Raw genomic sequence first — 15,896 nt, 5'->3', positions numbered from 1 at the left:
TGTGCTTTTGGTTTGGAAGCTGCAATCTCGAACAGTGGTTTGGGGCCCTCATTGGTCACATACACCTTGTCTTGCAACAGTGTCTGCTCGCTGCCCCATCTTGTCGGCTCAACATGTCTGTTTCTGTCTTCCAATCTTCACTATTTTCCTCTTGGGCTGGTGAATCCCACTCCTGCCAAAGCTAATTGTGGGCAAATTCTGTAAATCACTGCTAGAGAACTTTACTCACTGATATTTACTGTTAGTGAGCAGTGTTTCAGGAATTGCCACCTTGAGTGTTTGGGCCCTGGGTTGGTGGGGTATTGGTGATGCTTAACCTCAGGGGTCCCTTTGGCCCAAGGTAGTGTTTCTGCAGGGTCACTTCATCTCTTGCTATAAATAGCTCCTGAATCCTGCTGTGCTTCCTTTCTGGGGCTGGCTGGTCTCAAACCTGGCACTGAAACTGACTTTCCTGTGCTGTCGCTAGGGTAGGTTGCTGCCTTAGCATCTGTGGGGTAAAACTTGTTACCTGACCCATGTCCGCAGCTGTGTCATCTCCCCTCTCTCCCCCCCCCCCCCCAAACCCCCATGGGCCACTTACTGGGTGTTTAGCCATTGCCCCATATTTACTGAACCTTAAAACCCTCTCCTGCCTAAATATATTGGGTTGTAGCATTACAGGGCAATTTTCCTAGTTCTTGGGAAGTGACGCCATCTTATTGGTCTTGGTAGTGTAAACCTGAATATAACCTAAATTCTGGTATCCCTGTGGGTCCTGTTAGCTAACCACTTCCCCCTTGTGAATTGGCAATGTTGGTTTGCTTTCCTTCACCTGTTGCGTGCCACCAAAAGGTGATCCTATATTCTCGCACATGGTTAGGGCTTCACTGGCCTGGCCATTACTGTATGGTCGTGGGGGGCGGGGGGGGGGGGCTGAAAATAGGGAAACTTGGCTTCATGGCCTTCTTGCATGAAGGGAACCTAGAAGGCAGTGTCCTTGAAATGCACTGTATCCAGTTGGGTGCCCTACACTTAGATTTGTCTCTAGCAACTTTGGGTCCGACAGGCAATTTCACATTTGCAACGATGTCCTGAAACAGTTCTCAGCATTAGTCAACTTTATTTTAACTTTCAGGTGGTTTTGGTGTGGCAAAAAACTTGTCCACGTGGGCAGTTGAAGGCAAAGCATGCACAGTTCATGACCAAGTGACATCTACGCTACAGGATTTCCACAAAGCCAAGAAACCCATTGGTTTGTGCTGCATTGCTCCTGTGCTGGCTGCTAAAGTTTTCCCAGGTTGTGAAGTGACAGTTGGCAAGGATGAGAACATAGATGGCAGGTAAGCATACCTTGTAGCTGGCGTTTTTGTTGTGATACTGCATACTGTAGCACTACCATTTTAAAAACGGTTCTGTAATGTATGAACAATGTTGGCTCCTTGTCCTGAGGGGATCTGCAATGTGTAAATACAGTATAATCTCTAGATTATAAATCCCTAAACTAGGGACTTGAACATTTTGCAGCTGTTCACACTGGAGGAACAAAGTTGGGTGGGGGAGATTTCCTTTATTTCACCAACTCTCAATTAATATACTCTGACGGGACTGTAGCTCAAGGAGCTGTGCCACCATCCATGCCTACATTAACCACAATGGGATGCTCAAATTAAATCTGTAATATTACACTACATGTCAACCAGGATACAGTTCCATGTCTTTACAACGCCCGAAAGAACACTCAAGTGTATTTTGGTGGAGGGGGTTCCCAAGGCCCCATGTCTGCTGCCTTTTCACCCTCCCCTACTAACGCCACCCCTTTTAATCCCTTAACCCAACCCATACTTTACAATTTGGCTTTTCCGTTAGGTGTCATTTAAGAGGTTTGTTATATTTTTCATTACACTGGATACTAGCTTGTGAAGGTTCACCTAGTAAAACTCTTGCTTCGTGCTTGTCGGCCCCAGCAATGGTACACAATGCCTTAGGCAACTCCTTGATCAAGGTCCATCTTTCACTTTTAAGGGCTTATTGATTAGCGCCCTTCTGCCAGGGATTTCTGTTGCCTTGCTGACATAATGGGCAGGTACCCATATTGTTGCAACGTTTTGAATGGAATATCATCTAGTACTGGAGCATCAATGCTAGGAACTGTGTATTGGCATAATGGCCAGGTAAAAGAGGCTAACCTCTGCCTGATCTTTGGTAGCTTTTGTATGTTATATCTGCTGAGTTGTGATGGCTTCCATACTGGCATATTGCTTTATAGCTTGCCAGGTCACTGCCCAGAGTTGTGGTGTCCCTTGGCCTCTCCCCTGACTACTTCCATGTCTCTGGGTGTTGCAAACGTCCAATGCCCCTGAGACCCATTGTTCTGTCTTCAGCCTACATTCTTGCCTCGGTTACTCTTCCTTCTAGGTAACCATTTCACTCCTCCCTTTCTATGCCTCCATTGTAGCACTTGATCGACAGCTGCCTATGTCAATCTAGTATTGTCCCTGGTGACTCTTTCCTCCAACGCGGTTTGTCACTATCCTGTGAAATCTTACAAAGAGCATTGTTAATTCCTGTATATTGATAGATAGTTGTGGTGCATTGGTTGGATAAACGTATACATGCCACTGTATTCTACATTGCGCTGGGGGGTGGGGGAATTGGTGGTTGTACGGTAACCTTGCTCATGTTTACTGATTATGTTGCAATTGCAGTTTCTAATTTTTTGTACATCTACAAATGTACCAGCTAGTACACATCCCTTACATCTTGCCTGCCAAGGGTGGTGCAGCGAGATTGTGCATGTGTGGCCTGGCTAGTGGGTGAGCCCTACATGCTTTCCCCAGTAATGCCTAGAAGATGCAGACACAGCATCAGCCCACCATGAGACTGTATGGAATATTTAATGGGTGGAGGGGGAGTGAAGAATAGATTAACTCTCCTACTTGGGCAGGAGAACTAATCCGGTGTAATGAATAGGACAGTTGGAGAGAAGTGGAGGAAGAAAGTAAAGTCACCTGGCAGCAACCATGGTGCTGTCTTGTGGCCCCAGCACCATCAGTGGGGAGCCCTCTGGGTAAACCTGGCTGTGCCGGGGCAACTCAGCTGCCCTGGGCCTTAGCTGGTGTCACCCTGCCTGGGGGCTGACTGGATAGTACCAGTAGTATGAAGCTGTCTGGGCTCAAACGGCAGCCAAGGTGCTGTGTAGGGGTGGGGTCTGACCAGGCTGGCTGTGCCCAGACGGACTTCCTAGTGGCAAACCCTTCTTAAAAGTCGTCTGGCTGCATATGCCAGTCACAGCCTGGAAGGTGAGCTCTCCCTGGTGAAGTGGTGAATGGGAGTACCCGGTTGACCTCGCCAGCCTGGGTTAACCGGAGGAAGTCCTTGGCTGCTCTGCTGGGGCAACCTGGGTGATGGCTGCCAAGCAACAGGCCACATGGATGCAGCAGTGTCCCTTGTCATGGGAGACAACCTAAAGTAAAGGGCTGCATGGAGGTGGTCTCCATACCAGCAGAGCTGCCAAAAATGAAAAATGGCTGTGGGAGTGACCTGGGTGGAGCCAAAAAATGTGCAGGATGCAATGAGTGACCCATGTGGTGGCTGAGGCCACCCTGAAAAGTAAGGGTGGCCAGGCCATACTTCCTCTGCAGGGAACACACCAGCCTGATCTATCACAGGCACATCTGCAACAGCCAACTGTTGGTACTGGAGTGGTGGGGGTGCAGAGACATGGTGTGATTGAGCCGCAAATTAAGGTTGAAAGTTTAGTAGCATTAGCGGGAGCTACCCTGGTGGTTGTGGCCTGCCTGGGGCCACCTAGCAAGATGGGACAACACAAGGCCTCCTCTAGCCTCACATGCTGGGTGGTACCTGAGCTTTGCCAAGGGTTCTGTTGACCCCCCCCCCCACTTGCCTGGCGACCACTCCAAGGAAGGGTGAGCTGATGTAGCAGATCCCTGTTTAGTTGGAGCCAACACAGGGAATCTGATAAGTGGGCAAAGTTAAGGGGGAACTTGTGCTGCACATGCCTGAAATTTCACCCTTCATTAACACTAGTGGCACTTGGGATTGCTATGGCTTGGATCTCCAAATTACTACAGGGGCACGTTCATTATTTTCAACTATTAAAGCAACTGGCACAGAATTGCCGGATCTGGGACCTGCAACAATTTTCTGTTTGTCGTAGGACTGTGCACCTCTGCCTGGAAGCATCATAAGGGATTCGCAAGTTTGCTACCATCTAGTTTCCCCACAAATTGTCATGGCCTAAGCCTTTATATCGTGTGGAAAAGGCCTGATGTATAGACCAGAACCTTTTTGGAGGGTTGGGGTTCCAGATCTGCATAATCTACCCTGTTATTTATTCACCCAGTTATCCTAACTGTGCGAGTTTGCCTGGCAGATGTGCTAACCAGCAATTGGACCCGGCTCACTTGCCACTATACTGTTGCGGTTCCCATCTTGCCTCTGCTCTTCTGAGACCCTCTGAGCTACAAAGCTACTCTACTGTGCCAAGGGATAATCGTGCACATCTTTCTGGTGCTGTAGCCAAGCCGCAGTCTTGCATTTTGCCCACATTACCAGACTGGGTTGTTTGCTACTGTGGCACTCTCCCATGAACATATCCATGGTATGAATATATCTGTGTTCTTGGGTCAATGTGTGCTTTTTGGCTAACTGCAGACCATGTCCCCACTTGACCCTTTAACGTTGTGGCCCTAAACTGGTGCTCTAGTTCCTTACCTGCTCCCTATTTACAGGGTGACCTTGAGTTTACAGAGTGTTGTGCCAGATTGCCAAATGAATGCACCTGCTGTGCTTCACCTTGTTCCTGTCTGTGCTGCCAGAGGGCATAGTATCTTGTCGGAGACCTAGCTTCCAGTTTGGCCAATACGAAGTTGTGTGCAACTGATCGCTCAAATATTCTGTCTGTTAAACCTACTCATTTAGACCTACTGAATACCAACAACCGGGGCCTTCACTGGTCTTCAGGCTGGTGAGTTAATCTTAGTCTAAGACACCGGTTTTCCTGCCAAGGACATCCACTGTCTGTTTGCCACACGAATGCAGACCACCAACACCACATCTTTCACACATCCCGCAAGTAAAAGGTGAAACAAGGCCATTTTGGCATGTGTCCAACATTCCTTGGTTGCTTTGAAGGAAATACTAGTTTGACCACGGCCCACTTCCATGGCAGCTGATGGCAACACAAGCAATGAGATCCAGCCAGTGATCCCTTGGAATACCACATGTCACGCACCTAAATTGAGTAAAGGAAAAACATGATTGCAATGTGGAGGAGTAACCACAAGGTGATTATTCTGCAGTACGTTGGTTGTGCAATGCCTTTGGTATAGAATCACATAAGGCAGTTTGTCGTGCCTCCAGGAGCAATCCCATGCTTGTAGTTGAGGTTGAGTATGCAAGTCTTGTAACCCTATAGCCATATCAATCCATTCTCTCCAGAGAATGGAAACCAGATGGTAGCATGACTAATTTATTCCAAATAGTAGATGCTGTCATTCAGTGTCAAAGGGTTACATGTGTATCACGAGTAATGCAACTGGCCACAGCCCATGCTGCTACTAATTGGCTGACTTAGTTGTCAATGGACACTGAGGCAACAGTATGTTGGCAAAAAGTAATCCTGTTCAAGGGGCTACCAGCTCTTCGCCAGACTTGGTGGGCATTTATCTTGTATGCATAAGGCATTGCTGTGTAATGGAATATTGTCTGCATTCTGTTTGTACAAAGAGCATGCCATCCATCATTGTCACCAAAATAAACTTGGTGCATGCTTTGCTTAAAGCAGTGCTGCAAATGTGACTGGCTGATATCCTGACAGTTGGTAGCATTGAACTTTCCATCTGTATTAAGGATTTGACTGACCTCAAACATGTAACTCAGCATTAATGATGAAAAGCAAAGGGGAGCTGTGTGCTGTTGCTTTCTGACCCAACATGGGCATGCCATGGGTTTTGCCAAGTCCCTGTTCGACAAAAGGGTCCTATGCATTGGTGTAGACCTATGAATACCCAAGCAAGGGAATGAGTCGATGACCATGCATTTACTAAATGTAGAAGTTTCAAACCTTGACCCTGCTTAAATGTTACCAGCTAGGGGAGCCTCAAGTAGATGTTTGTAGCAGCAAGGCCTAAATCTACTAGCCCACATAAGGGACCACATTCAGGCACTGGTTTCTGGTGCATCCAATAACATGACTGAACTTTTCAAAATCTGCAGGGATCTAGCCAATCCTTCAATGCACTGGCCGCACTTGGCCACACAACTCAGGACATCCTGAGAACCCTTGTTAAGCACCTGCAAAATCCATCCCACCCCTTTTTCCTCCCACTCCCTCCTTCGCATCCGTCGCACCGGTTTCCTCCAAGGTTCTTCCACTGCTCATCCAGAACCATCAAGGACAATAGTGGCTCTTGCCCCTGCACTTGCTGATTTCTGCATCGCTTTCACCACTGATCTTCCCCCTCACTCAAGCACTCCTTGTGCACCCCTCTCTTGGAAAAACCTTTCGTAGACCTTACTTGTCCAGCCAACTACCGTCCTACTTCTATCACCCAATACCTGGGGAAACTGAAGGCGCTTGCCCAGACCTGCACACCAATGTTGGTGGTCTCCACAACCAGCAATCTGGATTCTGTGCATCCAGAAGCACAAACTGCTCCTATGAACTGATTTCATCCCTGCACTCCACGCCCCAGCTGTCCTCCTACTACTTGATCTCTACAGTCAACCACTCATCCTCGTACAAAGGCTCCGATACCCTTGGTATTTCATCAGGCACTGAGTGTCTGACCTTTCCTAATGGACCACTCGCATCCTCCTGGGCACCGCCTCCTTCATGCTCCACATGTGGTGTCCCCAGGGTTCTGGCTTTTCCCATGGCACTTACCTTATTCATTTGGCACTCCCATCTCCTTCCCAACGTCCACATATGCCTACAGGAGGAGGCTTAAAATTGACACGAAAGCAGAATGCTGTATTTATTGGAAACCCATTCCACCCATCACCTGCAGAGCAATATATTGATGACATACAGGACCTTAAAATTGGCTGATCACAACAGGATTGGTCTTCATTTGTGATAATGGCAGCCTGTCAAGCAGGCAGAAGTAGCCTCTGAACCTTAAGGGGGCATGCTTAAATTGTAGCTTTCTCTCAAAGCAATGGAGATGGCTGTTCTCGAGTCCTCCTGTACTACTTTGATTAGGCTCTGGATGAACGTACTCTTGTGCATTTTTCCTCCTGGGGCCACTCCTTTCAACTTTTGAGGAAATATTCCTGAGTCGGGTCTCTCGTCTGCTGGGCTTTGGGTCCTTCGTTCATTGCCCCTTTGGGCACCTCACTGCTCAAACTCCTAGCGCTAGGATACTTCTGCCTTACTTTGCATCATCTGCCTCCAGATTGTCTGTTTTCTGTTTTTACTCTCCTGATGTTCCTACCTAACACCACCTGCCTACTGATGCTCCCTGCCATAAAGCCGCCACAATTTGTTGTCCTGATTTACCCTCCCTTGCAGCCACTGATTCCTTCTTACGGGGCAACCTGCTTCTGCTGTCTATCTGGCCTTTGCTCCCAGCTCCTGTCTCCAAGTGCTGCCATCCTCATGTACTCTGGTACTTCTGGAGGTCCCACGGTCAGCTTTTCTGGTGAAGGAACTACTGGGCTGTGGAATCCTTATCACTGGAGCTGCTTTCCAGCGTTGGTGCAGAATTTGTGATTGGTTCACCCATCCCAACCACTTCAAGGCCCTGTGGGCGAAGCAAACTCTGGTGTGCAGACTTGGTTTAGGGAGGATGGGAGCCATAGATCCCACTTTGGTGTTTTATGGAATGCAGCAGCTTCAAGAATCACATCAGACAATTCCTAGACATCAACTGGAAGAGGGACGCCCAAGATTGGTGTCAAGGACCCTGTCTGACCACACCAGAAACTGCTCCACCTAGTCCAGGTCATTATGAGTGTCCAGGTGGTTAGATGATCGGGCCCCCTATGCCGGCTTTTTACCTGTAATAGGATTTCCCTAATATCCAGCCAGTCTGTTCTCCCTGCCCCCAACACGTCACCCCCTGCACTTAATGTTCCACCTGCAAGAGTCTGGTCTTGCCCGTGAAGCCTCCTTATCTGCATTTCCCACGATTCTGACCAATCCTTCACCAAGCAGTGAGCCACACCAGGACAGCCTTGTACAGTCAGTGGGGAAGGGGGACCAGACAACACCAGCTTAATCTTCCCAGAAGATGCGAGTCCCCACTGTTTCTGACAGTCTCGCGGGCAATCCACCAATGCTTTGGGCCAAATATTAAGTATGTGTCCCCTGGCGTTCTAGAGCAGAGACCTAAACGTGCTCCACAGCGCCACAGCCAGTCCCTGTCGCACTAGGATCAGGTCGCTCCACTCCCTGCTTCAGCACTGGGTTACTCCTGAGTTTCAGAGCAGGCCATGGCCTGACTCCATACCAGCTTGTGGCTCCCACCCATGGGGGACTGCAGCCAGTCTCCCGGTGCACTACAAGCCATCAGGAGTGTTCTGCAGCCAGTATCTGTGCTAATGTAATTGTTTGCATGCCTGGTCAGCATCGCACTTCCCGGCCTGTGCCAGGATCTCGATCTGCACCACTTGTGTGGGCCCCAGTAACTCTGCTGCCGCTCATTTCAGGGGAACATGAGCATCCCGAACTAATTCAGCAATGGAAACCAACATTTGCTGAAAATGAATCTTGTACCAAAGAACGGGATAGCACGTTAGGAAGGGCACTCAGCCAAGGATGAAGCAATAGAAGGGGTGAGGATAATGTGACAGAACAGATGGCAGTACCAGAGAGCAGGGAGTACTACAAGCACACACTTCAGATCAGGGAGCAGTCCTCTGGGGTGGACTCCAATTTTAACTGGATGGCTATCTATGGCCTTTGCCTCAACGATGGGAAGACCTACTCCTTCCCCGGGCAAAATCGATGCCCTCCACTGACTGTTCCTCCATCGATGGAACTCCTATTCCAGGAATAAAGCAGGTTAAAACTCCCACCTAGATGCAACTATGGAGGGGGAGAGGAGAAGCAACCTCGAGTCTTTAACTGGATGAGTTCCATCCATGCAAGGGCCCTGTCTCGCCTGTGGTATTTGGCGAGGTGTTTGGGGGCGGGTGGGTGAGTGGACCTAGATGGAGGTGGGAGGTCGCTGAACAGAGCCACGACTGGATTATGTGGCACTGCAGACACAAGGTTTCGTTATTCCAGATTGCAATTGCTTCACTTTAATTTTATAATTTTATGCATTAGTTATACCATATGCTGGCAAAATTGCGTAGACGCTTTGTAGATACTCCAGATGACTTGTCTCTGGTGCAGGAGCAGTCAAGCCTTTTCTACATCTGGAATGGTCCTGTTTGGTTATAGCCAGGTATTAGGAGGGGGAATTGGTCTGGTGCTATTGGGTGAATAAGAGGTGCCTACCGTTGGCTTACAGGCATTTTGCCTGCAGGAGAATTGCCATGTTATGGGCAAGCCCCCTCCCAAAATAAAGACGTGGTGTTCATGACTGCCTTCATCTGAACTATTGCATGCAAGATCTCCAGAGAACTGAGCAAGTTCATTGTCTTTGAATGCTTGAGGAATGGTGGGGTTGCAGTGATGCCTTGATGTGGCTATGCTGGGAAACTTGCCTCTGGATAATGTGTTAATGTGGCCTGGGTGGCATCTGACTCCTGTGGTGTTTGTATTTGTGGAAAACCAATACAAAAAATATGTTCCAAGCTTGTGGGACTAACATGTATTCAGATCTGTTCGTTTTAAAAATGGATGCATCTAGCTAATTCCGCGCAATGCAGGGGACCAGTTAATAATGTCGCCCATAAAGGATTGCCACTCATGGGGTACTGGGGGTTTCTGCATTGTGAGGTCAGGTCAGTTGGCTGATGGAAGCATAGATAAATTGAGTAATGCTACTTTGGGTCATTTAAACTTTGATTCAGGACGCAGTGGCTCATAGCAGGATGGGTTTCAGAAGATATGCAATAATCCTTTCATGGATCATTCATTGTGTACCAGAAATGAAGACCAATTGCTTCCCAGGAGTTGGCTCACGTGTTTGAACCAGCATTAAATATATTGATCACTTTGTGCAATAGCTTGTGGTGCTTGGATTAGATTTTCTTGTGTAGGTGTCACATCGACTGTTTTGAACAGACAAGCCAGTGAAGCCACTCTCTCATGCAGAATAGTGATGCAGTCTCTCAAACCTAGGGATTGGCAGTCACACCCTACCCAGACTGCCCTCCTCCCTGGCAGTAGCCAGCTTTATGATTATCTGGCTCCATCTTGGGGGTCCTAACAAACTATTGCCCTGGATGTGGTTTAAGGGTTGTGACTTTCATCCTCTCGTTATGTTCCTTCTGTCTCACTCCTTTTCCACTACCACCTACTCTTCCTTCTCTAAGGTATACCACTTTTACTTTGTACTCTATTTATAGAGCACTTGCCTTGCGTCAACATGGAGAAGACAGTAAGGACTCGAAGATAACAAAATGGCTGAGATCGTAACCGAATGGTATGAGGGTGTAGAGCAAGTAGAAGCACGTCCCAATGAAGGAGCATATAAAAGCTCAGATGGTACTGAACACACGGAATGAGGAACAGTGAGGAGATCGAAGAGTTTGTGGTAGGATAAAAACTAGTGAGGAAAGGTAGGGTGGAGCAAGATTATGAAAAGATTTAAAGACCAGACACAAGCTTGTCAGCAGTGAAAACGGCCAACTCGGAGGTGCAGAGTTAATGAAATCGCAAGCAGACAAAATAGATTTGAGTGGATATTGATCGGAAACAGGAAGCCAAAGAGCAACTAGAAACAATAGTTGGAGTGAGTTTCGTATTGAGGTAACGAGCAGAAAAGGAAATCCAGAACAAATCAAAAAAAGATGGAAGATATGGATTGGATCGGGACAACAGAAAAAGCGGTGGGAAATAAACTCCTGAAACATCTTCCCCCACCTTCAATGAGGGGGGAAAAAACCCCTATTGTACTGTGCTAAGTTTTCCAAACAAGAAGATCGAGAACGTTAGTCATGAGAGCAAGGCTCAACCTCCTCCCCACGAGAGAGATCATAACTATTAGAGGGGTAGGAACTGAAACATTGCCGGCTATGTAAAATCGACACTATCGAGACGAGAAAACACCTCGTGATCGAGTGTCCCTACACAATTGAAATTAGAAAAGCATACCTCCCTTCTTTGGCTGAAAATATGTGGATCTACCAAGAGGAAATCTGGAACAGACTTATTTCGGGAGAAAAGACAAGATGGACCTTTGCTCTGGCCAAAATCATCGATTTTTGACCAGATAAATACCCTTAAGACTGAGGGGGGCCCCGATACAGAACATCGACTTTCAGGAATAATGCCCACTAGGTTTCAGGATAAGGTCGCTGTTTTCGTGCGACAGGCCGGGCCAGCCTTTCGAGGGAGGTATTTTTATGATTTTATTTATGATTTAATGTGTGTACAGAAATACAAGGAGATTGACAAAACTCAGTTTTCACTGAGTAAAGCTCAAATAAAAAAAGGAAATGTGATTAGAAAAAAATCCAATTGCAAGGAACTGAAGTGGAAGAGCAGAGTGGCAAAATGGAGGGTGGGGGGAATAGTAAGAAAGGACCTCTTGTTTGAAGAATTTAGAATGGAGTGATTGTCTCATTTCGGCCATTCAATCTTTGATGTCCAATGTACTGCGCTCGCCTTTCCAACTTGCACCATCCATACCACTCCCCACTGCTTGCGCTTCCTCACTACAACGACCCTCTTTGCACTAGTAGTCATCCCCTTCACTCTTCCATCCACTCACTACCACCACTCAATTGCAAGCACATGCAAAACCACCTTTTCTCATCATCCAATCCCTCTCCTGTTTTAGCAATCCCCTCCATCCTTCCTCCTTGCCTACCACCTATGATCTCCACCTTACGTATACACCCACTGGTTTCCCTGGGCCAATCAGTACATGCCTTCCCTTAGGCAAGGCATAACACTGGGGTTAAGCCTGTTTCTTCGTATGGGTCTGCAGGCATTGGACCATGGTGGCCCACTCCCCAAATTGTCCCAGTTTACGTGAGGGTTTCAGGATTTCCCATGTACTTTATTGAGCCTCTTCACAATTGGTACTCTATTACCAAACCCCTCCTTGAAACGAGCCTGGCTCCATCTCCACTTAGATGGAGAAAATTGACCATTAGTAAAGCCTTTCAAACTGGTTCATTTTGAAGGTGTATACAATAAGCTCAAAGTAGATTGTTCAGAAGAATGAAATGGAACATTAAATCCAGCATTGTTTGCATGAGTTGGGTCTTGAGATTTAATATTTGCAATATTCAAGTAGTTCGGTTTTAAATTGGTATTGTCTTCAGAATTTGCTGCGCCTGGTACTCTTATCAATCTACATCCATGATCGACTCATCCATTGCAAGTTATTCCCTTGAGGAATTTACTTGCATGACACGTCTCCTAAATGGGTCTGTCAAAAGCAGTTGAGTAATGGTTTCTATTTAGACAGAGGCTTGGCTATTTGCTAAAGGTATGATGGCACTTAACCAGCTGGAAAGCAGTTATTTGTCTAGCAGCAAGTTTAAGGTCTTGGTGTGAATTGATTACACAAACTATTAGTTTGCATAGCAGCTTCTGTAGCAAATGAGTAGTTCTGATGGTACCTATGTTTGGGGGCGTTGGTGCATTGCTGCTTTCATAGATTGAGCTGACTGTTTTGGCATAAGTGTCATCTGTAAGCTGAACTACTAATCGTTGCTTATTTACCCACCATTTGACTGCTCATGGCAATCCCTCCCCCCCCCCATCCCGAAACACTTCCTACCTGGTACTAGCTTGATCAATCCGTAACATCGAACCATAGTAAAAGCCTATTTCTAAGTCGTCTTCGAGTTAAAGCGTAAATGCACTACCAGGCATAAAAATGTAACTGAACTACAAGCATTGGCCAACAGTGGTGGCTCGTGTATTTCAGTAGGCATTTGCCAAGCTCTATTTTCCCACACCATTTTCTAGCGGTTGCCATCCGTTAGCCAGATAGCATTATGACCGTATCTTCCTGTGCCTGCCAAACTGTGATTTTTAGGTACCTATGCCCCACTTCACACCAGTTTTTTTAGTGTGATCTTTCTTCTCTTCTGCTGCCCCTACGAACTCCTCACCACGCCCATCCGCCCCCCCCCCGCACTTCCCCACCCCCAGTGGGCTAATGGCCAAGCCTGTTTACTGATGATCACATCCTAACATGTGACTGTCGGCACCAACAAATGGTACTAGATGCATCAACTTGTTTTGCTTATTTAATGAAAAGGCACCTTATCTTAAGCCCCGTCAATTACAGGTCAAGCAAGCCCCAGTGACTGACAAATGGGTACATTGCTGACCAAAAGAAGGGTTTCTGGGTCAACTCGATTGGACCGAATTCACCATCTAGTACATGCTTCATGCACTACACCACTCGATGTGCAGCAGTGAGTGCTCACTTGGCACAGGTGTCTGGGTTCTGCACAAACCGGCATTGAAAGACTGATTATGGTACTTGCACAAAAGTGCATCTCCATAGCTGTCGTAGTGCCCGTTCTAAAGGTGTGGGTTCATATTCTGCTATATTTTAATGAGGAAGGAATAACATTGGCCTGTGACCGGCCCCCCCCTCTCTCTCTCCCCTGATCTTTTTTTTACTTTTCCTATACTCCGTTGCCAGTTTTTTTTGTTAAAACTGGGAAGTTACTTTCAGTTCAGTGCCCTGAACATTCCTTAAATAGGAGGTGTTTGGATTGCTGATGGGAGGGGGCGGATTTGTGGGGGCACTGGGGCAGGCCGGCAGTGAACCTAGTTCTGCTACTTTTCATACACTTGAAATGGCTGCACCCACTCGCGTGAATTGCATACTAAGTTTCAATTTAGTAATCTTGGTGTTGTCCTGGCAGTGTACGCTTTATATTTTGGAACTTTTCACATCCACAATGCACCATATCACATCCAACTTATGACATCACTTCTGACTGACATTCGCCCCTCACGTATACAAAGCAACATGCAAGGAAATATACCTGCAGTAACTCACGACGGATACAATGTTATACACATTTTTCATAAGGCTCCAGGCAATTCTACTACAGGATGTCAACGCATGCCTGCCAGTTTCGACTGCCAAAGGTTCACAACACATTCGACATGCTGTCTTCCCGAGGAATTTGCAATTTCGGGCCCATTGGCGGGTAGGCGGTTTAGCCTAAATGGCATAATCCATCCACCTACAAGGGCCAAATCATTCTTTGAGGCTTAAGGTGTATTACACCCGATCATAGCAACACTAATTGCACTACGTAATTATCCAAGATGTAATTGCCAATTCCACAGATCACATGTCCTGGCAGTACGCAGCCTCCAGTACAATAACCATCGGGCCAATACGCAGAGTTCAGTGTATAATATAAGCTCAAAATGCATCTCTAATTATAACCCTGTGGTGACCTAAGGTTATTTGGCAGTCTTTGTTAAGTGTATGTCGTTCTCTGCATGATTTGCAAATTGATATACCCACAATGTTTTGAATACTTTCTCTGGGTCACACTTTATGCCTTGTTAACATTATCAACAAAGTAACTGTAGAGAGAAACTGCTCTTGCATCCCAAACCTGCATGGTCTGCTCCCGCACACAACAGACCTTGTACACAGGAGTGAATGAATACCACAACCGTTGTCAAGTATTTTGTTAACTCGCTACTTGTGCTTTATTATTTTTTTGTATGGACATGCACCTTATATCCAACTTTGATATTTTTTGTTGTTGCAGGTTTCCTGATGCAGAAACAGCGTCGGCTATTAAAGAAATTGGATCCAAACACATTAACCGAGATGTGCATGAATGCCATGTCGACCAGGCAAACAAAATAATTACCACTTGTGCTTTTATGTGCAAAGCCCCTATACATGAGATTTTTGATGGCATTGGTAAAATGTTGGAAGAGGTTTTGAAGATTGCCTGAAGTGTTTGTAGCAAACCATGGTCTTTGAGTTGTAAATGGAAATAAAATTCTCTTTATTCCCTTGTTCTCGTGGAGGCATGATTGGGAGGCTGGGGTGGGGGAAGCAGAGGAATAGGAGGGAGGTTGAGGGCATGGGGGACTGGGAGATTTGTTTGAATAAATGTTTCATCAGCCACATTTGTGTCTGAGGGGAAAAGTAGTAGTAATAAGCCTACCTGGTACCACTTCAATAGGCATAACCCCATTACTGCTGCAGTTATTTCTGCCCTTGTGATGCGTGGTCTCCCACAGAAAGCTATGCGGTTATCCCCTTAGGACGGCATTCGGGCAGAGAATCTGCTGCAGCAGTCTTTTACTGAATCTTCACATGTTGCTTAACGCAATGTTGCTACACCACCTCTAGTTGCTGTTTGATGGAGAAAGACCTGGGTTTCCGTCTGCCTCCAGCACTCCAAATTGGTAGGGCTATTGCTTGTTGCAGGAGACGCCATAGTGTGACTTCCCTTGCCTGACCATAGGCCTCAGAGCTCTCATCCACAAATCCTGATTTGCCTGGCCAACTCGAGGCTGACCTGTGATGGAACCTGTGCAAATGAGCTCCCAACAATGCTGTGCTGCTGCTCAGATTAACGGCGAGGCTTGTGTGGGACCAAGTGTGTAGATTGGCAAGTACCTCTCCAGGCACTTCAGTGTAATTACCCCCCCCCCCGGATTTAAATCACAAATGTTGGATTAACAACCTTGCACTGAAAACCAGTCCTTGTGTGCAGACTTTACTTCAAAGCTCGAGTGGTTTCGGCTCGATGCCAACTTGCATGTATGTGGTTCTGAAAACACTACTTGCAGTGTAACATTCCTACAACTGGCATACATCTTT

General features: G+C 46.9%; 1 protein-coding gene across 1 annotated transcript in view; it reads left to right on the top strand.

Annotated features, from left to right (window-relative positions):
• Positions 1–15,085, top strand: part of LOC138528347 (glutamine amidotransferase-like class 1 domain-containing protein 3, mitochondrial) — a 55,905-nt gene extending 40,820 nt beyond the window's left edge. The window contains exons 3-4 of the mRNA XM_069639881.1: positions 1,115–1,319; positions 14,827–15,085. Of these exons, the coding sequence (XP_069495982.1) occupies positions 1,115–1,319; positions 14,827–15,019 (398 nt within the window). The 3' untranslated portion in view covers positions 15,020–15,085. The remainder of the gene's footprint in view (positions 1–1,114; positions 1,320–14,826) is intronic.
• The last annotated feature ends 811 nt before the right edge of the window (positions 15,086–15,896 follow it).

Source organism: Ambystoma mexicanum, chromosome 7q, assembly GCF_040938575.1.
Source record: "Ambystoma mexicanum isolate Mex_15411 chromosome 7q, UKY_AmexF1_1, whole genome shotgun sequence".
NCBI lineage: Eukaryota > Metazoa > Chordata > Amphibia > Caudata > Ambystomatidae > Ambystoma > Ambystoma mexicanum.
The sequence above is the reverse complement of the archived record's forward strand: the minus strand, read 5'-3'. Positions and strand labels throughout refer to the sequence as shown.